Below are 26029 nucleotides of genomic sequence, written 5' to 3'. Positions count from 1 at the left end.
TATTTATTTGAAGGCATCTGCGAGAGATACTAATCCGGGGTCCTAACTGACACTCACATTTCCAAGATGGCTGCGTCCGTTACAGGATTACTAAAACCTTGGACGCCAAGGTAACTATAATTTTTTTAAAGACATGAACAATTATTCTTTTGTGTTGCTGTTTGTCTAATATTAACGTGACAAGGACGCACATTTAACTTCAATCATTAATGTAATTAACGTCGTCAAACAGTGAGCTAGCTCTTATGTTACAGATCATGTAACACGAATATAACTTTACAGCACAATACAGCTGGAATAAACTTTTCTTTTTCATTGTCGATCCGCTTATATTATGTCCAACAATTTGTTATTTCCTCTATAAAGGTTCTTAAATAATAATGTATTGTAATTACTCGTTAACAGAACAGAACAAAACTCTAACTAAGGTTAATATTCAACATCATAGAGGTTTTGTCGCTCATTTAATCTGTTAATCCGTTGTTTTTCTAGTAATGGTGGATTCATCTTTGGTCTCAAATAATAACCGGCAATTTTACCGGCAATAAATCTCTGAAAATAGCAAAGAAAAATGCGAATTAATATGTTCAGACGTCCAACTTCCTGTCCATATTGTCTGAGTACAGTCCAAATCAGCACATATAACACAAAATAGTACAAAACCGTATATATATTTTTTATCTTTGCAAACTGATCTTATTATGTAAGAAAACCTGAAAACTTACACAGGTAATCTACTCAAGTAATTTTTGAATTTCTGCCCTCCGTTGTGGATTTTGTTTGCAGAGTGTTCCTGGTGAGATGGAGCAGATATAACCCTTATTATTTGGAGCCAGAGGTCAGGAAGGAGGCGTACAGCAGACCGGAGAGGGAGCTGAGTGCTGAAGAGAAGGAGCAGCGGGAGCTTAAAGCACTCAGACCCATCAAGGCAGCAGCCAATGGAGTCACCAGCTCTGTTTTTCACGACCCAGTCCTCAGGTAGAAAAAAGGAACCAACATTTCAGCTCACTGCAGGAGGTGTGACGCACCTTTTAGTCAAAGCTGGATGCTTCAGATTTTTTATTTGTCTCTCTTCTTACAGTAAATTTGTCAACATGGTGATGGAACATGGAAACAAGGTTTTGGCCAGACAGATCTTGACAGATGTAAGAAAGCAAACTATTTTCAATATCAAAGAGAAGGTGAAAGATTTGACTTATAATGTACAAATCTGCACAATTTCTCCTTCTGCTTCCAGACTCTGGAGCACATCAAGAGGAAACAGGTGGAGAAATACCACAAATCGCCAGAAAGGGAGAAGGGGGAGATCGAGTGTAACCCCTACACCATTTTCCACCAAGCTCTGGAGAACTGTAAGCCTGTCGTCGGCCTGGCCAGCATACAGAAAGGTGGAAAATACTACCAGGTCAGTGCTTTCTTTTTGACAATCCTGTGCCAACAAAGCATAAACACAAAGTCTAATTACGCTCTGTGTGATTTCTGATCCGACCCAGGTGCCTATCCCTCTTTCGGAAAACAGGCGGCGCTTCCTCGCCATGAGATGGTTGATCACAGAGTGCAGGGACAACAAGCACAGGCGCACGCACATGTATGAAAAACTTTCCCAGGAGCTGCTGGCAGCCTCGGTGAAGGAGGGCAACGTCATCAAGAAGAAGTTTGAGCTGCACAAGATGGCCGAAAGCAACAGAGCGTACGCTCACTACCGCTGGTGGTAGAAGGAAACCACTCAGGACTGAACCTCTGCACAGATGTTGTGTCGTGGAACGAATCAGTGACACGTTTTGTTGGTCGGAGCACTTTTGTAAATACTGAACAGTGTGAGGATCCTTTGGTGGAAGGACTGCGCTGTAAGAAGTGCTGACAGTGAGGCTAACATGGATGGACCTTTTGTATTGACAGACTGTATTACCAGTAAAGTGTAACTGTATTGTTCATTTACACACAAACACGTTAAACTGAAAAACTTCCAAGATTTATTAGAACAAATAAATTTGCAGCACATGTACAACCCAACCATAAAAAATGGAATTCAGTAATGTAAAAATGTAACAGTTTAATAAAATATATAAACATAGATTGCAGTCAGATTTTTGCCCCGTAGGGACGTTTATCGTCTACATTCAGACTTTACCTCTGTAGGATCAGTTCTATGAACTCTGATTTTCGTGACATGTAGCAAAGCTTGTTCCTAAATATTCAAATACAACTAGAAAATAAAGGATTTTGGGAGATATGGTACAAAATGTCCTAAATCCTGACTTTTGCTGGCTTTTAATTTTCATTTCTATCATTTGGGATTTATCCTCTGAACCGCTGAGAGGCTGATTTGTCTGACTGCAATGCGAGCCTATTTACACACATGTACCAGCTTTAAAAGTAATGACATTTAAGTCAAAGAGGTGTCATATTTTGTCTGTCTGATTCCAAGGCACAGCTCTAGCTAAGGATCGCAAAGATTACCAACAGACGTAAAACTGAGCCTAGCTACATCGTGGTGCGAGTGCTGGTGGATCCTGAAATCAAGCGAGAGACACTTTCTACAAGCGTCATAGTGATGATGGACTGTATATGTCAAACTCCTCCAGTAGTGTAGAAACTAACTAAGCACCAAGATCATGTCACCTGTTCTTGTTCTATTGGCACAACTTGTTTCACAAACAAAAGTTATGAAGCAGGAAATTTATCTGTAGAAAGTTTTAAATTAAAGTCTTGGTCTTTTATTTGTAAGTTGAGCTGCAACAAGAAAAATGAAAAGAGGATCCCTGAATTAATCAAAATGCTTCATCGGACAAACCGAACAGGAACGCAGGAATCCTTCAGAACAAACTAGGCAGAAAAACCCTCTGAACTGCATCTCACACCTTCTGTAAAATTTAAATATTCAACTAAATAAGTAAGATAAAGATTTGGAATTAAATTAAAACGTTGGTCACACGACAATAAAAAGCAAATACCAAATCAGCTCGCTTCTGACTGGAATGTCTGCTCCAAGCACTCTGGATTTGGTTAAAAAATAAGTTGGACTCTGAAATGTTTTTCTAAAAACAGGAATGCCGGCAAGATAATAGAAAACAACATAAAAAATATCCTCAGCTTCTTACGCTGTCAGCAAACTTTAAAACAAAGTATACCTGAATGTGGCTAAACCTCGTTAACTTAACTTCAACTTCTTCTGAACTATTGCACATTCCACATCCACGGCACCACGTCTCAGTGAACTTATCAAACGCAGGGAGAAATCCAGCAGTCTTTTTGATCAGTCTCGTGTTTCGCCATCTTCACTGATTTCCTGGAGGATGTCGCTGTCCTTCATAAGATTGCTGGTTTTATAATCAGTGGAGGTATCCAAGGTGCTTGAAGGTTGGCCAGCACCCCTGAAAAGCAGCTGCTCAGCACATCCTAGTCGGCGATTTCGCTGTAGTAGTACTTGTGGGCGGTGCTGCTGAGCAACCAGCCACCGGCTCTGAACTCCAGGATCTCCAGCAGCAGCAGACGGGCCATGGAGCTGAGCCCCTCCTGCAGCAGGAAGCCGTCCCGCAGCAGGAAGAACAGCTCGTCCATGCGCGGGCCGTTCGCCTTCTCCAGCTGCTCTCCGATGCGATGCAGCTGCAGAACCAGGCAGTCGACCTGCAGAGAGAGGACGAGGACAAATCAGCATCTCTCAGTAAACACAAACTTGATAAGTTTGTTTCTTAAAGGGCCAGTTCACCAATTTTCACCCTCAGTCCTATCATGCTATTATAGGGAGCTAATGCCATTATGGTGGGGGAAAAAATGCAGTTTCCCTCTGTGCCTTTGGAGGACGCTCTCTGCTTCTCCAACGGGCCCTGGAAAACCTCAACCAGACTACGTAAAATGTATCATCTGGCGGAGGCCAGGGAGCTCGCTAAACTACACTTCCTCAATCTAAGACGCCCACCTCCGATGTCTGCAGTGTTTAGTTGAAAAAACCACAAACCGTAAAATGTAATAATTTGTTCCGTGAGGTGCCTTAAAACGCTGCCTGCTCTGCTGTTATTCCTCCCAGACATTCCACATTTATAACTGAGTCATGTCTCGTTCAAAATCAACAAAATGTAGACCGAAGTCCTGAAGATTTTTTTTAAACGATCCACCGGTTTATTCTCGTCGTAATTCGGATTCTGTCCCGCTCTGAGTCGTTGCCTGCAGTGAAACGGTAGTATTTCACTCCAGCGTCTCTCGCTGGGCCGTTCCTTTCAGAGGGAGGGGCACAATGCATGCTGGGTGTTGTAGGAATGTAAAATGGGCGAAAACCACGAGCTGTTTGTACAAATTTCTCCACAGCTATGGCGCCAATTTCAAATATTATTGCTTCTATTGATTACAGAGAACACCAGCTTTGACTGACATCAGCTTTATCCAGGGGCGAACTTCTCCTTTAAGATATTCCCTCTTTAAATGTGGCGTTTTTGCATCTACATTTACAGATGAAATGAAATGGATGTTGAATACAGTGTAGGACAGCCTTACATGAAGCCATGATAGACTTATTCACATTCCCTCACCTCCTCCTCATTCATAAGAGCGTCTGGTTGGGCCAGCCTCATCAGACAGTCAAACACAGGATGGACCAGAGCCACCATCGGCATGTTGTTCACCTGAGTATCAAGACAAATGAGGGGAGAGCAGGATTAATACTGTGATGACCTGCCCAAAACAACAGCTTGACTTAAGTGTCAAACACTATACGAGCAATGTGTTGCATTGAAGCAGCAACAAGAGAGGCACAACGTATACAGAGGTAAGGACTGTGAGGAGTTTCAGGAACGGTACATCCTGCTCTATTTACAACAAGAAGTAATCAAACAATCACACAGTAAATAAAAGAAAACAAGAACACTGAGTGAGTTCATCCAGAGTTATTTAAGCTATAGACAATAGGATAACGTGTTGACATCTCTTAATGTGAAACAACGGTGACTTACTTTGAGGTAGTCGAAGATGTTACAGATGAACGTGACGTAGCACACCCACTCCTGCAGCGAGCGCCCCCTCGTCTCCTCGCGGTCCTTGAACTCCTGCTGCAGCCGGTTCAACAGGTTCCGCCTGAACACGTTTCCGTTGTTCTGCTTGGCCTCGGCCTGCGCCGGGTGACCGGGAGAGGAAAGGGCGAAGGTGGAATACGGACAAAAAGTCAGGAAACAAAGAGGAGCAGGTAAGCTGGCTTAAGAGCCTCCTGTGGCTCGAGTGTAAACTACCAGTTAGGCATTAATAAGGTAAGAGGATTAAGAATTCGGTTAAACAGACTCAATCAGATATTTAGGTCCTGCTCTGGTTTCTTAAATCCCTCGGCCCCAGTGGTGCTCAGTGTGAAAACAAACTAAGATAGACAACAAGCAGCTCAGTTCAGACCTGCACGATGGTGTAGCAGATGCGTCCGGCCTCTTTGCTGAACACCTGATCCTTTAAAGACTGATCCATGATGATATTGGACACCTTCTCCAGGTTAACTGAACTTGGATCTGAGAGAATCAAACATGCATTGTTATTATAGATTTGTCCATTTGAATAAAGACAGCTCTACGGGCTGGCTCCTTTAAGAATGATGGGAGCCTGCTTATGTCTACAAGCTGATTCCCTCTTTGCTTTTACATATTGTATAACTTAAATATCCAGAATCTCCATAAGAGAGGGTTTATTTTACATGTGTGATCACATAAACAGAGAGAGAACATGAGGATTTAACCTGCACATCTGTATTTTACACATCAGGCCCTGTGTGAACTAAATAGACAAAAGGCTTTTACCGGCAATTTCTGATTTTAAAGAAAAAGTTATGTGAACAAAAACAGATGTGGTACTGCATTGTGCTTGTACCACCGCTGTATTTAGTACTAGTACTGTATTGCACGATTTACAAGTAACATTGTGGTCGTCGTCTTGGGTGAAACAGTCCCACACGCTGCTTTTTGCTCTCCTCTCAGGCTCGGCTCAGCTCAGCTAACGACAACAAAACATGCGTTTCCCAAATGTATATGTATATTAAAAAAAAGATTATTTAACCGTTTAACTGGTAGTATGAAGTGTCCTCGAGCAAGACACTGAACCCCAAATTGCTCCCAATGACATAGCCCTCGGTGCGTGAATGTGATGACTGATTGACAGTTGGGCACTTTACGTAGCAGCCTCTGCCATCCGTGTGTGAATGGGTGAATGTGAAATGTAGTGTAAAAGCAGCTTTGAGTGGTCGCGTCCATTTACCATAAAGCTCATCTAAAGCAGAGACACTCAAACCTTTCAAGGCTGTCTTCAGCAACATCTGCGTGTCCAGGTCAAAAGCCTGGATCCTGTAGTCATCAGAGGAGTTCTCCATTATAGATGGTAGCACGCAAATGACACCTGAGAGCTGTCACTCTATGAAATCAGAAAATAGATCATATTAATACATGTACAGAGGCTGAAATACATTGGGTGTTTGCAACAGAAATCCCAGCGTTCCACTAACAGGGTTCTGCAAGGCTCTGCTTCAAGCCTGGAGCACAAAATACTGACTGAGAGCACAGAACAATTTGTGTGACAACAATAAGCACAAAATCCTGTGCTGTCATCAAACTGGCTGCTCTTTCACTGAGGGATAGGAGGGATTACATGGGCAGGTCAACCAAGAGGTCACCCAACATCCCAAATCAACAGATTTTACACACAAGACTATGACACAGTATTATTTTAATCAATGAGGAGTTAATACTAAACTATCAGCCATACACACTAACACCGTTAGCTTAACGTAAAGTCAGGTAACGTTAACTTTAGAGCGAATGGGTAAACACAAGCAAATGTAACGTTTATTTGTACAGTTTTACCGTCCTGTTGTCAACACACTGCTAGCTAACCTTGACTCTTACTGAATTAGCTAGTTGGTGTGCTTCTACTTAATTGCTGAATCCAAACGTTAGCTTTATGTTAAGACGACTTAACGTTAGCGTCAAGTTTCACACCTAACCTACATTTTCCTTACAACCGCCCGCCAAAACAAGGAAACGGTTCCACGCTAAGATAGTAAGTTGTTACATAATAAAGATAAAGGCCCGTACTTACATTAAGAAAATAATGAGCGTCTAAATGTGTCTATAATATAAGACAATTCTTTACATCTAAGCTGTTCATACCACTTGGGTAGATGCAAGCAGACGTTGCTCGGCACAGCCTTTTAAAGATGAAGTATCACGGCAAGATAAATCCCTGCACAGTTATGTTTGAGGTAATACTTCACGTATGTTATTTCCGGCGTGTTGACGTGAGGCAGTGATACATCTTACTGCGATATTTCTGCTTTGGAAGGTGGAGTACCGCTGCGTTTACGTGCTACTTGGATACTCAGAAATCCTAAGTTTGTCCGACTCGTTAACGAGTTTTAAGCATAGGTAATTAATCGTTATGAGGATGTATTTTATTTTATTGCTCAGAACCAATCTACATCACTCTTTGTGTATAGTAACCAACGTTTATAAACCAAATACCTATTACAATTGTAATTCATTTATGAAAAATTGTCTTTAAAATTTACTTTCGTCCGTCATTTTTCTAATATATAATATGATGCCAAGTTCGTCAACTCGAAGTCGGGTGCCAACATTTTCTACTTTTTGAATTTTTGTTTCGACCAAAGGGGACATTCATGTGAGCTTTTCCAGCCAGATGCTATTTCTTCCGATTATTTTGACAGCACATGAATACAGCCCTTCTTTCTGACCCGGAAGTACTGTTAGCAGTTTTTGGGCGTGCAAGGGAAAGCTACGGTTCTACTGTTTATGTTGTATTGTACGTGGTGGTGTTCAGTACTGTAGCTGTAGTTGTATTTATGAAGGAATTATATCATACGGTAGGTGTGTTTGCCTCTGTACATAGCAAAAAACTTACACGTTGTTGATCTTAGCTTAGCTTAGCTACTCCCAAGGTCCCATTGCATGTCCTCTACATGTTGGCTGTTTTCTGATGTTGTCATCATAACGTGTCATGTTTTGTTAGTATTGATATTATATAATTTAATTGCCCATCTTGTTAGCAAACTTAAACACATCCACACCAAACAACCCTTTTGACCTTTTGTGCTCTGTACGCCAGAATATTTCAGGGTGTTGCTGAGCCATTTTTTATAGCATGCACTATGACACTGGTGTAAATGCATCATACTACAGTTCTGCAAAATTACACAGCTAACACAATCTAGTTTCCTGCTTTATGTTTTTTCAATCTTCCCGCGTGAATAGCCTGAGGGGAAAAAACAGATCTGAGGAGCTGAAAACTTTACTTAGTGGATAAGCAAGATGTAACGAATGATCCAGAGCCTTAGTTAGTTTTATTTAATATTTACTTGTGCTTTTTCTTTCAACCTGAACAAAAGCTGTTTTTAAATTGAGCTGAAATTATTAAAGACAAATAATTCCTAACTTCTCTCTGCAGCGTTAACAGGAAACCTGAGGCTGTGGAGACATGGTGGGCTACGACCCCGGGGCTCAGGGTGTTGCCCTCTCCCCAGAGGAGGCGGCCCTGGCTGGGTCAGCTGCTGGGATGGTGACCCGAGCCCTCATCAGCCCTTTTGACGTGCTTAAAATCAGATTCCAGGTAGTAATGTTACAGTGTACTTACTTTGAATTCATGCTGACTTTTCAGACATTTGAACTTAAGGAAAAGTGACGATGTAGATTTAAATCATATATATTCTGTTGCTGATTGAGCGTTCTCTCTCAATCATGGGAAATTGTGTTGTAGAAATTCTTGTAATTCTGTCTGTTTCCTGCATGTTTATTATTATTTCTCGCCTCCACAGCTGCAAATCGAGCGTGTGTCCTCACAGAAGCGGGAGGGGAAGTACTGGGGATTATTTCAGGCGTCCCGCTGCATTCATTCAGAGGAGGGACTCTCTGCTTTCTGGAAGGGACACGTCCCTGCACAGCTGCTCTCCATCTGCTTCGGGGCTGTCCAGGTAGAGTAACTTTAAACTGCACCTCACACAAACAAGTCAATCTTACAAACATGATACCTGTATGAGAAAGGTTAAAATAGTCATCTCTGTGCTGCTTTGCAGTTTGCCACTTTTGAGTTGATGACTGAGGCGGTGCACAAGACAACGCCATATGACAGCCAGACAGCAGGAGTTCACTTTGTGTGCGGAGGTTTGTCTGCCTGCTCTGCCACAGTGGTCTGCCAGCCTCTGGACACACTGCGGACACGCTTTGCCGCTCAGGGAGAACCCAAGGTAGGACCTGCCACTTCTGATGTGCTCTGCTGTCAGAGAGCTATTTATAGTACACATGGCTTTTCATTTTCACATAGCAGAGAGGGGAAACAGAGAGTTACTGCAGACTGGTGTTCCTTGGGTCCTTGTATCTCCTCAGTTGCCCTTTCCCACACTGGGCTGCTTCACCTGTCTCCTCAGGTGTACAGGAACCTGCGACATGCTGTGTCTACAATGTGCCGCTCAGAGGGAGTGCTGACATTTTACCGCGGCCTGTCTCCGACTCTGATGGCCGTGTTTCCCTACGCTGGGCTGCAGTTCTTCTCCTACAACATCTTTAGAAAGCTTTTAACTCCATCAACCGAAGCTGGGAAATCAGGAGGTCGGTGGAGATCAAACTCAGGACAAATATACGTCGCATTAACAGTTTGAAGTCTTGTGATTGTCTATGTTCTTCTTCCAGGTAACTTGAGAAGTCTGATCTGCGGCAGTGGAGCCGGAATGATCAGCAAAACACTCACATATCCCTTTGACCTCTTCAAGAAGAGGCTGCAGGTCGGCGGCTTTGAGGCAGCCAGAGCTCACTTTGGACAGGTAGGCTCTCCTACAACATGTTTTTAGACCACATGTCTTGGTTTGAACCTGTAAGTATCATCTCCTGTGTCTCTGGTGCAGGTGCGGAGTTATAGAGGCCTGGTGGACTGCATGCTCCAGATAGCCCGAGAGGAGGGCGCCCGAGGCTTCTTCAAAGGACTCTCGCCCAGCCTCGTTAAAGCTGCACTGTCAACTGGCTTCACCTTCTTCTGGTATGAATTTTTCCTCAACGCCATGCGTAACCTCAGGGAGCAACAGAGAACAAATGACCTCACCAGAGAGGAAAGATAACGAAGGAAAAGAAAAGTAACATTGGCACAATCATGCACTTGGGAAGCAGACTCTCGCTTTGTTCTTCGCTTGCTGTTTGACAAACGTTTCAACTCGGTCAAAGTTTTGTTTACATTCAGAGGTGAAAGTGTAACCTCATTTTATCGTTCCTGTGCTGCCATTACTCGTGTGTTGCTGTGTTCAAGCAGTGAATGTTTTAGAGAGTATTTAATATTTGTGGGTTTTTAAGGTTTCTGGTTGTGTGCTTTTGAAAGATAAATGTTATTTTATCGTTTTATGCTCAAACTGAACTTTGCACATTTTAAACTCAGCTTTTATTTCCTGGCATATCATTAAATAAATTAAAGGGGACTTTTTAGCTAAATCTGCTTTGATTATGTATCAACAAAAACATAAACACTCTAGTGTTGTATTTATTTTATTACGTATTGTGTTTGGCCAAACGCTCCGCTAACGAAGAGTTCACAGTGAGTTTGTCCTGCCGAGTGAAACTCTGATGAGAGGCTGTGGATGTGCCGACGTGTCTGTCCAACACTTCAACCTTCAGGTCATTATTTTTACAATAAAATGTTTTATAAAGACTCCGAGGTCTGCGTGCTCCTTTCACCAGAAGAAACATGTTTGTAAATCAGTAACTAGTGAAGGTTCATGCTGACGTCTGAGGACGGGTGTTTTTATTTAAAGGATGTGCTTATACTTTCAGCGTTTTTGCATACATCATTGATTATACAGTATTTGAAGGATGACGTGTAATGTTCACTTGAGTCACACACTAGGACAGGATACCTAAAGTTAGGACTTGGCTTGACCTGACCTCCAGACCTGGAACTGGACAGAAAAAACTCCTCAGTGGAGACGACGGACATTTTAAAGTATCACATTTGCACACACTGGAAACTCTAACAACTTAAGTTCACTTAAAAAAATTAGGAAACTGAGGAAAACCTGATCAGTTAGTGCAACTCGAACCATCTGAAGAAGCCAACTCTTTTATTCATTAAGGTCCAACCATCCATTATCTGTACCGCTGAGAGAGGCGGGGCTACACCTGGACAGGTCACCAGTTAATCACAGGGCTGACACATAGAGACAACCTTTCACACTCACACCTACGGGCAATTTAGAGTCACCAATGAACCTAACGAGCATGTCTTTGGACTGTGGGACCCGGAGGGAACCCACGCATGCACGGGGAGAACATGCAAACTCCAGTTTCGAATCAGCAACCTTCTAGCTACGAGGCGACAGCAGAACCCATTCCATTCAGTGTCTTGAACCTAGAACAAGTGAGTGTTTTGAACTTATCAAATAAAGCTCCTGTGAGCTTTGTGTTGATTTTGGTGCCCCCTGTGGACAAAGCCGCACCTCTTATCTCTTTGCTGATTTTGTCCTGTACGTGCTTAAGTGTTGGTTTTTAACAAAAGATGTCATCCTGCTTTCTTTAACAGTCACATGTATCACTCTAAATTTCTGTCCTGGAAAATGTAAACAAAGGCAGCGTGCAGTTAATCGCTTCATCTGACACCTACCCCCCCGCCAGCTGATGGTCTGGTTGCGTTTGTAGGTCTAATAGAGTCATCAGAATTAAAGTCTGTTTAATAACCAGTGAAAAACTCCTCACAGGAGCTTTAAGGAAGATCTCAACTTAAAACTCTCCTGTGTTGATGAGGAAACCTTAAACCTGTTGAGTCGCATTAAAAAACAAATACCCTAAATTTTAATACATTTTTTTTCATCTATTTATAGAAATGTTGTGTTTTTTTCCCCAATAGCTTCCATGTCACATGACCCAGTGTCCTCAAATCAGTGTCAGATGGTAGTACTCACTTGGACAAATAAGACACACGTCATTATATATTTCTATTTTATATTTCTATTTGAAATATTTAAAACAATGTTTTTCTATATAAAAACACATTAAAGTCCGAGTTGTCTGACTGTTCCTTGTGAAGCACTTTGGGTTGCATGCTTGTATGTGTGAAAGGTGCTGTATAAATAAAGGTGAGAGAAAAGAGACTTTCATTCAACTTCAGAAAAGTTGCATTTATTCAGGATTAGTTTGAACCTTCTAAAAACAGCATTTAACAAATATTATATACACTGTATGTGTCTCATGTGCAGTTTATGTGAAATTCCATTCAAATAAATGTTACCGACAAAGACTCGTCACACAGTCGTAGATACAACAGGATTTAATCTCATGTACTGAATACAAAAACCATCGAGTGACTCCAAAATGAACGCAAATAAAATCGATACAGCAGCCGAAGAAACGTAACACATGAGCGGTCTGTAAAAAACACAACATCGAGTGCGAGGCCGAGATAAACAATAAAACATTTAATACATAAAGATTTAAAGAGCAGCCTCTGGAGTCAAATCATGCAGGAACAGACAGAATGCACTACAACGAACACTTAGAGGAGACGGAGCGAGCCGTCCGTTTAAATACACAGAAGGCCAGATCATAGCAGCATCGTCACTGGATATGATAATCTATGGACTCATTAAATCATGTTCAGTATTTACAAGAATAAACACCTGACTGTGAAAACCTCAACACTCAACTGATACGGTGGCCAACAAGAATCCATCGAAAAGTCCCAACACCAAAAATACTGCAGACACAACAAGCTCCGGTTAACAAAGGCTCCGATGTTTAAAGGTAAAAGCAGGAAGTAAAACGAACTCTGTACATGTGGAGTTTATGTGCAGTGAATGGATCGTGTCACCCTGAGCTGGAGTAAAGTAAGGTGATGCTCTGTGGGATTAAACTTTTTGGAGGAATGTACGCCACGCTCAATCTGACTAATTGGACTTTTTGATGCAGGATGCTGGCTGGCTTTTTATCTGAGGATGTGGAGCCTCCGTCTGCTTTTGTTTGACGTTACCTGTAAACCTCGCCGGCTGTGGAGATCAGGCTGCCTGCGTGCACCTGTACAGGCAGTCGGAGAGCTTTGCTGGGATCACCAGGACAGTGAGAAGTCTCCTTCATGTCGGCTGGCTTGAGGGGGGCGTTGTGGGATGTGCTGGGCAGGCATCCTCTCTTGATCGAGGGCGTTCGCCGGTGGCCGAGCTGCGCCGCGCTCTCATTCCGGCTGCGGACTGGAGTTCCAGGAGAAGAAGCTGGGCAGTTTGAAGATCGAGTCCCTGCGGCCCGGATCAGGAAGCGTCAGGGTTTCTGGGGCGGACTTCTTCCTGGGACGCTCCTTCGGCACTGACAGGAACTCGGGTGCTTCTGTGGATAAGGGAGTGGACGGGGCGCTGTTAGGGCCGCTGCGGGTGCAGGAGGGTAGAGGGGTCTCTGAGATGGAGATGGTTGGGGGGAACGTGCCGATCTTCAGGTTGGTGGCTTCTTGTGTGGCTCGCTCGTACTCTCTGACTTCCTCCATGGTCATGTCTGAAAGGATGGAGATATTACACATTCAGAACAAGGGACGGGACTGTTTGTAAGCATGTTTGCTTTAAAGTGCCAGTAAGCAGCATGAACACTCCAATGTAAAAAACATTCGGCCTCTCTGTATCACTCCGCTACACCAAACATGCGCAGCAAAAAAGAGATTGAAAGGAGGATACTTCACTCGCAATGGAAAAGAGACAATCAGCATTTATTAGCGGGTCTTCCCGGGTCTGAGAAACCTGCGTCAACGCGCTAATTTCGGTGAGAAAGGGGTATGACACAACCTCTGCTTGCGCTCTGCTGACACAAGTCACGTAGAAGTCGCTGTGATTGGCCGGTTACATGGAAAGCTAACCCTGATTGGTTGTTTGATTCAGACTGGAGATGTTTTAACAAACTAAATACAAAGGGGCGGACGCTCACAGTCACAGATCAGCATCAATATTATTTCAATTTAATGTTGTTGGGAAATGCAATGATCAAAATGTGATCTATTAACCAAATTCGTATGAAATAGAGACTTACCGATCCACTCATCCACCCATGCAAACGCCTGCCTGTGTCCTAACAGCAGGACGTCTCGAATCACCTGAGAAGAATAAAAAAAATGAGAGGGAAGTGAAGCAAAGGAGGCAAGGTCACAGAGGAGGAGAGACAAAGTTCAAGGAGAGGAAGTGAGTCAGAACGAAGGCACTCTGAAGGCCGTCAACAGTATGGAAACCTTTTAAAGTTGTAAATGTTTCCGTTCACCCCGAGAGGGATGTGATTAATATGAGTCACCTTATGAGTAATGGCTCTGTCCGTGTATGTGTGTGTGTGTGTGTGTGTGTGTATGCCTCGGGCAAGGAGAGGACAGTTCACCCAAAGGACGGATGCTGCACTGAGCTAGGCGAAAGGGATTTGGCAAATAGGAGATACAAAGTTCAAACTGTGCAGCCAAGATAAAGGGAGGAGGAGGAGGTGCGGGGCTTTCCGGCGATAACAGAACATCGCAGAAGAAGAATTAAATGCCCCTGCAGTGACACGGAGGGGTCAAAAAGTTTGACGTGTAAGACTTTTTTTCATCCCCACCTTGTGCACGAACTGCTCCACGCGTGTCTGCAGGCCCCAGACCTCGAACTTCACGGTGACCAGCTTGTAGGAGCACATGATGGGGTCCTGGCTGTCGATCCATCCTTCCTGCAGGAGGCCTCGGCTGGTCTTCTTTGACTGAAATTGCCGCAGGTCCTACAAGACGATAAGAGACAACGTTCATGGAAAAAGCCGCTGTCAGTCAATGCTGGTGTTTTCTGTAATCGATAGAAGCAATAATATTTGAAATTGGCGCCATAGCTGTGGAGAAAGTTGTACAAACAGCTCGTGGTTTCGCCCATTCTACATTCCTACAACACCCAGCATGCATTGCTCCCCTCCCTCTGAAAGGAACGGCCCAGCAAGAGACGCTGGAGTGAAATACTAACGTTTTTGCTGCAGGCAACGGCTCAGAGTGGATCAGAATCTGAAATACAACGAGAATAAACCGGTGGATCTTCTAAAAAATCCTCGGACCTGACGATTTTGAGCGTCAGGCACCGGAGTCGGGCGTCCTAGATTGAGGAAGTGTAGTTTAGCAAGCTCCCTGGCTTTCCAGGGCACATTGGAGAAGCAGATAGCGTCCTCCAAAGGCACAGAGCGAAATAGCATTTCTTTTGGCACCATAATGCCATTAGCTCCACATAATAGCATGACAGGACTGAGGTTGAAAAACGGTGAACTGGCCCTTTAAGATTTGCCTGAGCGTGTCTGTAAAAAAATCCTCTTAAAAGATTAAAAAAGTGTCCCATCATTTATCCCTCACACACGTCTCCTCCTCCTGCCTATAGGACCGGATCACCTGAATTCATAACGAGCCCCATGCAGGGAGCCGCCAGGCAGCTCAGTGGGAGTTTCTAATCACAAGCTTTATGTGCATTAATCACGGCTCCCTATGGACTCATTATGCTGTAGTACTCATTATTCTCGGGGTCATGCATCCGACTGTGAGTGTGTGCGAGGAAAGCACTTAAAGCGGAGGTGGAAGCGGCCTGTTGAATTTGTATGAGCATAAGAATGTGTCATAAAGTTTATTGGCTGACAAAGAGGAGGAGGGAGGGTGTGAAATGCAAATGAGACTTAAAGTCCTCCTTATTTGCTGAACCATTTTGTCTGGAATGAAAATGCTGGTTTTAAAAGTTTCATCGTGAATATTTAATAATTTATAATAGCAAAGTTTGATTGCTTGCGTTCTTGCAGCGACTTAGAGGAGAGTTTCAGTCTCATGTCTGCAAACATGCAGCTGATTGAGCAGCTGTTGAGCTTAGCTTAGCATAAAGTCTGGAAACTGGGGGAAGTCCTGGACAAAGGAGCATCAACATTTAAAAATAAACGTGTTATATATCATGTTTGTAACCGAGGTTTAAAGGTCCTTTGGGCAGAGGCAGACGAGCCGTTTCCACCTGTTAGCTGTGTTGCTACCAGGGCAGTATCTTCATATTTAGCATCCAGGCATCACAGAGGGGTCATGACAGTCGCCTCACAGCTAGAAAGTTCCTAGTTCGAATCCTGATTCTGTTGCAGTGGGCCTTTCTATGTGGAGTTTGTATGTTTTCCCCCCGTGTGTGCGTGGGTTCCCTCCGGGTACTCCTGCTTCCTCCCACAGTCCAAAGACATGCCTGTTAGGATCACTGGTGACTCTAAAATTGCCCGTTTGGTTTGTCTCCGCGTGTGAGCCCAGTGATTGACCGGTGACCTGTCCGCCTCTCAGGGTAAGCGGTATAGATAAAGGAAGGGGTATTGTAAAAGCAGACTTATTAACAGCCCTGTGGTGTCACCATGGAGACATCTTTACAGTGGTCTTCCTGGAGCTGAGTCTCTCTTATGTCTCTCTTGGAATTGCACCTGGGCTCAGTGTGCTGAAGGTACTTAAGCTCCTGCAGCAGGCTCCGACTCTCTCTCTGCTCTCTCCACAGGCACACTGCATTTTGGTTTTACTGATTCTCATCTCGTCTTGTAGATATTTCACTTGGTTTAATCTGGTTAAAATAAAGGTTATTAAAGTGTTTAAACAGGCAGATCTCTTCTTCACTTGACAAAGAAAACCTGTGGTGCGTTCAGTGTCCAGCATGTAAAGCAAAACAAAACAGCTGCTTTAATGCTTTTATGTGACCTCCCTCTAACTGTGATTCATTCATGTGTGAATGAATTACCCAGAGGGCTCGGTGGTGTGTTGACAGGTGTCCATCTGTCTCTAAATCAAACGATATTTACAGCCGCCACGTGACTTCTATTTTTAGCTCTGCGCAGATTCTCTGAGCTATTTTTAGCTCAGAGAGGAGACCATAAATCCCGGCGGGAGGTGTGTATTCACGTGTGTGTGCGTGTGCGTGTGGGTGTAAATAATAAAACTCTGCAGTGACATCATGACCCCTCTTGATTATTAATGGCTCACCGTCACACCCTGAAAGACGGAGGTACACACACGCATACAAATGTCCAATCAGCACAGCGACTGTCCGTCTCCTCCCCCACACATAAACACACACTCCATCACCCTGGGGAGGCAGATGGCCAGCGGGTGGTCAAAACATGAGCTGAGAAAGATAACACTCTACTCTGTTTATCTGCCGTCCTTTCTCCTTCCACGTGAGCATTAGCTTTTCCTCCGGGACACACAAACAAACATAAACAGAGCATCCTGAGGCCAGTGACTCCTCTCACCTCTGAGTCCTTGTAGTGACGCTCGGGGATCTCATCGTAGGCGATGTCCACCAAACACACCTCCGTTTCCTCCTCTCTGGGCTCGCCGCTGAAGATCTGAGGAGTAGCAGACAGTTCAGAGGTACAGCTAAATTAACAATGCTGGAAAGTTGGTTGGTTTGGTCAGGAAAGCAGAGGTTCAAAGAGGTGAGGATGTTTGACAATAAGGTAACATCCTGTTGGTCTTTAAAGTACAGAGCACCTTCCTTCCCTCTGCCTTCACCTTCACTAAATAAACTGTGAGGTTGAATGTGACTCACGCTGGACATGACGTGTGGTCGATGATTTCTGTGTCTGACTCACACAGGAACCACAAAGCATTGTATGCCAGATACCCGCTCCTTTCACAACGATTTCTTTACTCCTGCATCACAGGAAGTTGGTCTGACTTCCTTTATACTTCAAACGTTTACACAGGTGTGTTATCTTTACTTTAGACAACTTTGTACTTTTATCTCCTACATTTGAACACAAATATCTGTACTTTCTGCTCCTCACATTTTCAAAACAGGCTCTTTACTTTGGTTTTGATGGATTTTGAGGAAATTACTGATGCACAGCCTTCAAGACAATTTAAACTAAATGTACGGGACAAACAAACTTAGAAAAAGACGTGTCTTTGTCTGACTACACAGACACAACATGACAAAACAACCTTAAACACATTTTTAAAAATTTACAGACAAATGTGGGAAGGTTTACAGGACAGACGAGGTGCCAAGCTGTCGAGGTGTGAGGAGTGAACTTGACGTCCGTGACCAACAGGGCCTTTGCATTTGCAGTATCACAGACTGGGTGTCTGTGGCGACTTTCGTGGAAAAAATCACAAGCAGCGCCCAGTTAGTGACGTGTTTTCCATCAGCCAGCAGTGGTTGGTCTGCCAGAGAGGGTAGGCGGAGCTAAGCGGCTGCTTTTCCGCTCTCTGCAAGTGTTGCGAGTAAACAGTAATCTACTATGGCTGAACAAACAAAGAAAAGATGGATGACTACAGATACAACTTCAACAAGAAGTGAAAATCCAAAGAAAAAGAAACAAACTCGACGCTCAGATGAAGCAAACAGTCTGAAAAGGAAAGCGACCGTCAGCCAGGAAAATCAAGAGTTACAACCGGAGCCAACCGTGGACGTCACACATGCAGCACTGTCTGGATATCTGGGAAGTGTGCTCCCACAATTACAGTTCATCGCCATAGGTGCGGCCAAAGAGAACGAAACTGAGATCTTCTTTATTTTATTTACATACATTTTATATACAGTTAAAGTAAAGAACAATAATAATAACTTTATTTGTATAGCACCTTTAAAAAGAGACGTTGACAGACAAAGTAAAAGCAGGAAGTCAGGAAGACAAGAGAATTTAATCAGTCAACAGTCGGCCAAACAGAGAGAAGCCTTAACGCAAAAGGTCAGCAGGAAAAAATGCAAATACAAAGGAATAAAAGTGATAAAAGGTCATTAAAGCAATACAAATAAAGAGATAAATATAAGAATATAATAAAATGATTATAAGAAGACGACATCACATCAGAGGGAAAAAAACAGATAAATAAAAAAAAAAAGGTAAATAAATAAAAGAAATAGAGGACGGTAAGGACACGATCAGTTAAATAAAAGCAAGTCTGTAAAAGTGAGTTTAAAGAAGAAGTCACTGATCCTGCACGCCGTATCTCCTCAGGTCGGTCGTCCCAAAGTCGAGGGGCCCTGACGGCAAAAGCACGGTCACTTTGAGATTTGAGAATGTGTGTACTTTTGCCACCTTTGTGTAGTGAAAGGAAAAAATAGGCAGAGAGAGATGTGAAATGAATAGTCATCAAAAGAGAAATAAAAGGAAGAAAAAAGAAAGTGTGTAAAACTGTTGCAGCTGGCAGAGGGAAAGTGTAAACACTCCCTCTCGTTACCATCCATTCTTAAATGTGAAATTATGATCGTGAATGAAACCATCACAGTGGGTTTGCAACTCCCATGAGCCACCACTAGGTGGAGCTGCAGCCTTTTGTTTTCAGAGGCAGCGTGGATCGAGGCAGGATTGCATAACCTGCAGATTTGTGTCGAGCTGACAGAAGGAGAGGTGAAGAGCAGCCGAGTGTCAACGAACAAGAGCAGCTCGTCATGTTGCTGCACGCCAACTGTTTTTTTGTCTGCTATATTTTCTGTCTATAATAAGTGATAATATAATAATGCATTTGTGCTTTAACTTTGTGCAATAAGAACCTTTAAGACCTGCAAGCTGATAACTTTCATTAAACCGAACTGAACTGAACTGAACAGGTGATTCTGGGATGTCTGAGACTTCTTCTTTGCAGGGAAGGTGCTGAAGTGTTTATAATTCCTTCATGTTTTTGCTACTTGCGTTTCGCCTTACCTGCTGCAAAGTCTCCAGTTTAGTCACAGGAATGTTTTATTAGAACTTTTTGGGGCCATTTTTGCCTTTATTGATCGGACAGCTGAAGAGTGACGGGACATGTGAGGAGAAGAGAGTGAGTGATGACACGGAGCAAAGGGCCGAGGGAGGGAGTTGAACCAGCGGCCGCTGCATTGAGGCCTCTATGAGGAGCACCTGCTCTACCCAGTGAGCCAAACTGACACGGCAGTCACAGGAATATTTTAATGAAAAGACAAAAGAAAGAATTGAAAATAAAGGCTGTGTGCGTCTAAAGAAGTGATTATTCATGCGTTAAAATAATAATATTAAGGAAATTCTTGATCACAGTGTAAAAACTAAATTATCTACAAGATTTGAACACAGTAGACTGATACTCTTTAGATTGTTTATATAAAGGGGGGGGTATTTTGCTAATTTCAAGCTTTATATTTCACTCTGTGATACCTGTGGAGTAGCTTAGCATAATTTACAGTTAGATAAACTCCTCATGTTTCTCACACTGGTGCTCTGTGCAGGCCCTCATACAGCCTCTGCCTGAAACCACTCAGTCAGTCTCTTTAAGAAACCCCGCCCCTACACGCCCGCTTTCTTCTGATTGGCCCGCTCTCCGAATCCTCAGATGCTGCGTCCGGATCCAGGGGCTGCAGCCTACAAAGGCCTCATTTGCGCCGCTTTTGTCAAAGCGGCGCGTCGAAGGCTGTCATGATTCAAAGGCTCCCTCAGATGCGGCCGACAAATGCGTCCTCCTTTTCCCGGGCCGCAAAGGATCCATCGGGTGCATCCTTCGCGGCCCAACGTATCCCAAGATGCATTGCACGCCAATTCAGACGAGATGGCGGACTCTGGCGGAAATGTTTTGGTTTCCACTCAATCGAATAGCTAGTGATACAAATGTTTACAAAAACTAAAGAGGCCTTAAAACAAATTACCTTTAAAATAATAGGTTAACTTTCGTGATGTTAGTTTTGCTAGCTAATTAGCCTGCAAGCTACCTGTTGCTAGGCGACAGGAGCAGCGTTTGGTGACGGAAGGGTAACAGCTGGTGACGCAAACAGGAAATCCTCCATAGACCAGACTGTCTCATTTCAGTTCGGCTTATGAAGGGAGCATCCTCCATAGACCGCCTCCTTGAAGGCTGCAGCCCCTGGATTGGGACACAGCAAGTGTTTGAGGCACGCCTCCTACCCTGTGGCTGTGTTACAGAGTTGTCGACAACAAGTAAACATCACTTTTTGAAATTTTAAAATAAATGTCTGGTGCTCTCGTCCTTTGGAAAATGTCTTTCCTTCACAGCCAAAGAAACACCAAAACATTCTCAACCAACCTGACGAGCAGAGCCGTTGAGCAGAGTGGCAGACTGAGCTGCTGGGTGGGTGTGTCCTTGAACTGTGTGTCCACTTTGTGACATCACAAAGTGAAGTGCAGGCTGAGACGTTTTCAGCAGGGGATCACTCCATACTTTTACCTACAGATCTGAAACTTCACCCATGTTTTGTCTGGATATCCACCATTGTAACATATATGTCTTCAGATGTGAAACAGCATAATACCCCCTCTTTAAGAACAATATTTAACTATGAATGGAGAATGAAATGATGCCACACTGATGCAACAACCCTTTGCCCTGGAGGATTCATCTCTTCTGATTTGCAGGGTTCAAACGTGAGAAGATCAAGGAGAAGGGAAATAATGAGGCAATGAAACAGACAGGTGTGCAACAGGAGACTGGAAAAGGGGAGAGACTGTGCAAAACATTTCAAATCAAAAAAAGGTAAAAGGTAAACACAGCGCTTTACTCACATTATCATTGCTCCCTTTGTTGTCCTCGTATTTGCTCTCGATGTGGATGGAAAACTTGGGCAGGAAGGAGCACTAGAGGGGACGAAACAAATGAGAGAAACTGATCTGTGCGGTGCTAACTTTGTCAGATGACGATGTGGAAGATTTCTGTCGACCGGTTCACAGGATGAGACGTGAGAGCGAGCGCGTGTCTGTGTTTTATTGCAGAAACCAGACGAGCGATAATGATTATTCTCTCACTGTGTACATTTACAACAGCACAGCACAAGCTCCCTTTATTACTGAGCACTACACACACACACACACACACACACACACACACACACACACATCAGGGCGACACTTTTTTGCCTTCGGCTACTGTTCGTCAGCTATTAAACATCGCTGTTTGATTGGATTAAAGCTTTAACACTTTGATAATTATTATACAGCCAAAGAGGGGAAGACTGGTTACATAAGCTGCTGATGTACAAGACTGTGTGTGTGTGTGTGTGTGTGTGCACAGCAGGTCGGAGCTGCAGCACAGATAAAGAAGAGCAACACGGCTTGATACTGAGAGCTTATTCTGAAGGCAAGCGTGAATCTCTACGTGTGTGTGTGTTACTCTTGATATTGCTTTTATCTCTTGTGGTAACTTTTGCTCTCATTCAAACACTTCTAAGTGAGACTAGAGGCCTTCTCATCCACGCACTCCTGACAAACTCCTGATAATCTCAAGACAGTCTGGACAGGCAGGACATGTCGTAGAGAGTACGCTGCGGCCCCCGCAACTGCCGAACCACGTCGGCCCTCGCAGCCAGCTGTCCTGGATCTCTTCATCTCTCCAGTTTCACATCTTTGCTGTTGTTGTCCTGCAAACAATCCTTCTTCTTCAACCGCAGAAGTTTTTATTCACCCTGTCATGTGTTGCTCTCAAAGCAGTCGCACGGTTTACAGAGTTCCCACAGTCGCACCCAGAAGGATCCAGACAGACCAGGTTTCATGGGACGCTCTCCTCGTGGACTGAGAATGAGACTTTTCCTTGCTGCAGGTCATCCAGAGCTGCAGCCGCCTGCCACAGAGCTGGGCTGAACCACTCAGGAGACTCTTTGAAGTTGGTCGTCACACCTGCCCCGCAGCCTGGCTCTTGCCCGCTCACATAAAACATAAATCCAGCTCCAGAATTCAGGATGAACTCTCCGTCGACTGGCAGCCTCATCTCACGCACCGCATGTGTGGTCTCCACAAACACAGACACTTTCCTCTGAGCTGCAACCTGAGCTGTGTGGCTGCCACACGGGACAGCATGCATTGGTTCACCCCGACAAAATTAACCAGGAAGCTAGCAGGAAAAAGTCTGCAAAAAGTCGGGGTGAGAAACTTGGCCGTTTTTCAGCCCACTCGGACAATGTCGGGAAATATTCAGGAGTGCAGCGCATGTGTGAAAGGTGCTTAGATTTGATCCAGATACACTTTACAAGAAGGTTGATTCAGTGGTAGAAGGGAACTGCACCGCAAGGAGGTGAGGGAGGGATTGGAGGGAGGGGCATTCATGGTTAGATGGCGGCACACCAGAGTCACGGCTACATGCAGCTATCGAGTGGCAGCATAATAAGGGGGCAAAGACGAAGCGACAAGAATTTCAAAGCTCCTCAGATAAATGCCTGATCATGCAGGTGGTTTAGTCTTTTTTAGCTTTGGAAGATTTATAACTGAGTGACCAAGAATGACTTAAGTATCAGCCATGAAAACTGTCTGAAGAGGTGCTTTAGTGCTTCTTTTCTTTTGCATTGAAAACAGCACTTGACCATCCTTTTGTAACTAGAAGGAGCTAACCGCATCAGCAACATTAAAGCGATGCAAAATGTAACACCACCAGGCTGACCCACGTCAGTAGCTTAGTGTAAGCACAGCTGTGCTCCTGTAGGGAACAAAGATGTGAACATTTGCTACAAACAAAGTACAACTAAGGCTGAAATAACTGTAATTTGTTTGGCAGATATTTGGTTTTAAATCAAGTCTAAGACATTTTGCTTTCAACCTCATGACGGTGATGACGAGTGAAAAAAACAAACAGACAATGTTGAGTTCCATCCATCCATTATCTAAACCTCTTATCCTGTTCAGGGTCGCGCAGGGGCTGGAGACAATTCCAGCTGTCATTGGGCGAGAGGCGTGGTTACACCCTGGACTGACTGCCGCTCAATCGCAGGGCTGACACATAGAGACAGACAACTCACCACACTCACACCTACGGGCAATTTTAGAGTCACCACTGAATGTAACGAGCATGTCTTTGGACTGTGGGAGGAAGCTGGAGTACCCACGCATGCACAAAACTCCACACAGTAAGGCCTCCTACATCCGGACCAGGATGGGAACTAGGAACCTTCCAGCTGTGAGGCAACAACGCTAATCACTGCACCACCGTGCAGCCAAGAAATGTTGAAATATTTGAGTTAATTGGTGCATCGTCTATGATAGATGGACTGCCCTTTTTACGTTGGCCGACAGGGGCAATAGCGCATTTACGGTTTCCATTGGAAAAACCAGGCTGCAAATTCAGAAAGGATGCAAAATCCAAAACACAAGCAACGATGGAAACACGCTGCAAATGAAAAATATGTGCTGCAAAAAGCCGAAACAAAAGCATAAACATCAGACATGCTGCAAATACAGAAACGATGCAAAGTCAAAGACACAGGCAAAAGAAAAAGGCTGCAAATCCAGTTAACACAAGGAGCAATCATAGCACTTTTACACACACATTCATGCACGGTAGAGGCTGCTATGCAAAAGGCCAGTCTCCATTCAGGATCTAGATAACCATTCATGCACAGTCACACAACAGGAGCAATTTGAGGTTCAGAGTCTCGAGACTGCAGCAGCCGGGGATCGAGCCAACGACCTTTTCATTTAGTTTGGCAGGTATTTGGTCATAAATCAAAGTCACATTTTGTTATCAACCTCATGAAGGTGATGATGTTTGGAAAAAGAAAAACAGATCATGTTGACTTATTTTAGTAATCTGGTGCATCGAGTGGTCTGCACCTATAAAGCGTTTTTGATGTTGGCCGACCAGGGCAATGACGCTGCGTCGGCCCAAACGGTTTCCATTAGAGGAAAGAGGCTGCAAATACAGAAACGATGCAAAATCCAAAACACACGCCAGGAAGGAAACATGCTGCAAAAAAATGTGCTGCAAAAAGCCGGAACAAATGCATTTACATCATCACGCTGCAAATCCAGTCAACATGACAGAAGAGCTCCAGGCCTGGAGGGGCGCTCTTGTGCCCCGTGCATTTTTAGTCTTAGAGCAATTGTAGCGCTTTTACACTGCATGTCAAATTCACATTTTTACACACACTATCAAAGGGCCGGTCTCTATGCACAGTCACACACCAAAGGGCTCAGAGTCAGAGTTGGGGTCGGGGTTCAGAGTCTCGTCCAAGGACACTTTGACTGCAGCAGCCAGGAATTGAAATCAATAACCTTTCCATTGAAATCAGCAGACTCTACCGCTGAGCCACAGCCGCCCCTTTGCAAACATCACAGTAACAAAGCTCCATCTTTATTCAGTATGTTTGGATGTTTACATTTTCTAATTATTGCAAAAAAAAGTAGAACTGAGGCTGATGCGAATGTCTTAAGTCTGGCAGGTATTTGGTCAAGTATAGGACACTTGTTGGAACGAGCATTTCAAGTGTTGCATCGACCATCAGACCAACAGACTGAGAGCCATTACCACCCACCTCTGCGCAATAATAACAAACATTCACGGGCTTAATCAGCGCCATGATGCAGGGAGACTACACAAGCACCATCAACACAAACCAAAAGACTTCAGTGTGCTTATTCAACTCATGATGGTAAAAACCTGTTTTTCCAAGTGAGGGAAAAAGTTCACTTTGGCATCAGCTGACACGACCTCCCTCCAACATCCAGATGCTCCGTGTGTCTGTGCTCTCTGAGGGGAAGGATCGGCCTGCTGCTGTTTTTATTTGCGCCTCATTGATGTTTCCTTGCTGCCTTAGACATAAGGTGAGCCGGCTGATGTTCCTCTGATTTCCCAGAGCAAATCATTAGTGCTCTTTCTCAGCGACAGTCAATTCAAGAGCTGCAGGGCTTCTTAATGACTTCAAAGGGAAATTTGCCTGATTAGTGGATATTGACGTGCGGGTTGGTGCGGCGGGGATGCAGGTGATGCATCAGAGAATCGGTGAAGAGAGATCAGGGCCTGAAGGTGACAAGTCGATTTTACATTTCAACCTCTGAATGGTAATCAGGAGGAGAAGAAAAATGAAAGAAGCTGATTTCAGATTGATGCGGCTTAAATTAGATTTCTTCACTGGGTGTCTGTGTTCACCCCGAGGGACCTGAAGAGGAGGAGGTGAGAGTAGACCTGGTGCTTCTTTGCTCACGATTCAGATCAGGATTAGTCCTGGCGTATAAAACCAGGAGGTGACCCCAGACTGACCCACAGCTCTGGGGTCAGGGGGAGCGTAAGATGAATGAATCAATAGTTCAAGCTCATTATTGGGTATCCCTTCTGATTGACTGAACAGAATTATGTACAGAAATAATCATAGGTGAAAAAGAAGTGTAAAACA

General features: G+C 44.0%; 4 protein-coding genes across 5 annotated transcripts in view; 2 read left to right on the top strand and 2 right to left on the bottom strand.

Moving 5' to 3' along the window:
* The first annotated feature begins 52 nt into the window (after positions 1-52).
* On the top strand, positions 53-2074 carry mrps7 (mitochondrial ribosomal protein S7). The gene is made up of 5 exons (XM_069674794.1): positions 53-110; positions 787-978; positions 1082-1145; positions 1238-1405; positions 1494-2074. The coding sequence occupies exons 1-5, from the start codon at positions 67-69 to the stop codon at positions 1713-1715; spliced, it is 690 nt and encodes a 229-aa protein (XP_069530895.1). The 5' UTR covers positions 53-66; the 3' UTR covers positions 1716-2074.
* A 242-nt stretch (positions 2075-2316) lies between these two features.
* LOC138603118 (MIF4G domain-containing protein B-like) lies at positions 2317-7150 on the bottom strand. 2 transcript variants are annotated; one of them, XM_069674792.1, is made up of 6 exons: positions 7060-7150; positions 6223-6375; positions 5374-5483; positions 4947-5102; positions 4527-4619; positions 2317-3627 (listed from the first exon to the last, which is right to left on the bottom strand). In XM_069674792.1, exons 2-6 carry the CDS (start codon positions 6332-6334, stop codon positions 3400-3402), a joined length of 699 nt encoding a protein of 232 aa, XP_069530893.1. In that variant the 5' UTR covers positions 6335-6375; positions 7060-7150; the 3' UTR covers positions 2317-3399. The 2 variants fall into 2 exon arrangements, with proteins under 2 accessions (XP_069530893.1, XP_069530894.1); XM_069674793.1 differs by having other exon boundaries at positions 6256-6375.
* A 606-nt stretch (positions 7151-7756) lies between these two features.
* On the top strand, positions 7757-10652 carry slc25a19 (solute carrier family 25 member 19). The gene is made up of 7 exons (XM_069674590.1): positions 7757-7843; positions 8425-8586; positions 8792-8947; positions 9050-9220; positions 9401-9581; positions 9663-9793; positions 9875-10652. Exons 2-7 carry the CDS (start codon positions 8455-8457, stop codon positions 10082-10084), a joined length of 981 nt encoding a protein of 326 aa, XP_069530691.1. The 5' UTR covers positions 7757-7843; positions 8425-8454; the 3' UTR covers positions 10085-10652.
* A 1609-nt stretch (positions 10653-12261) lies between these two features.
* The window catches only part of LOC138602950 (cytoplasmic phosphatidylinositol transfer protein 1-like), a 57329-nt gene continuing 43561 nt past the window's right edge, over positions 12262-26029 (bottom strand). Inside the window, exons 5-9 of the mRNA XM_069674589.1 lie at positions 21441-21512; positions 17220-17315; positions 14556-14711; positions 14010-14073; positions 12262-13484 (exon numbers count right to left, since the gene is read on the bottom strand). Coding sequence (XP_069530690.1) covers positions 13174-13484; positions 14010-14073; positions 14556-14711; positions 17220-17315; positions 21441-21512 — 699 coding nt within the window. The 3' untranslated portion in view covers positions 12262-13173. The remainder of the gene's footprint in view (positions 13485-14009; positions 14074-14555; positions 14712-17219; positions 17316-21440; positions 21513-26029) is intronic.

This window comes from Semicossyphus pulcher, unplaced genomic scaffold (genome assembly GCF_022749685.1).
Source record: "Semicossyphus pulcher isolate SPU_LCO1_2020_fin unplaced genomic scaffold, fSemPul1.0.p SCAF_23, whole genome shotgun sequence".
Lineage (NCBI taxonomy): Eukaryota > Metazoa > Chordata > Actinopteri > Labriformes > Labridae > Semicossyphus > Semicossyphus pulcher.
This window is presented reverse-complemented; position numbering and strand designations above follow the sequence as displayed.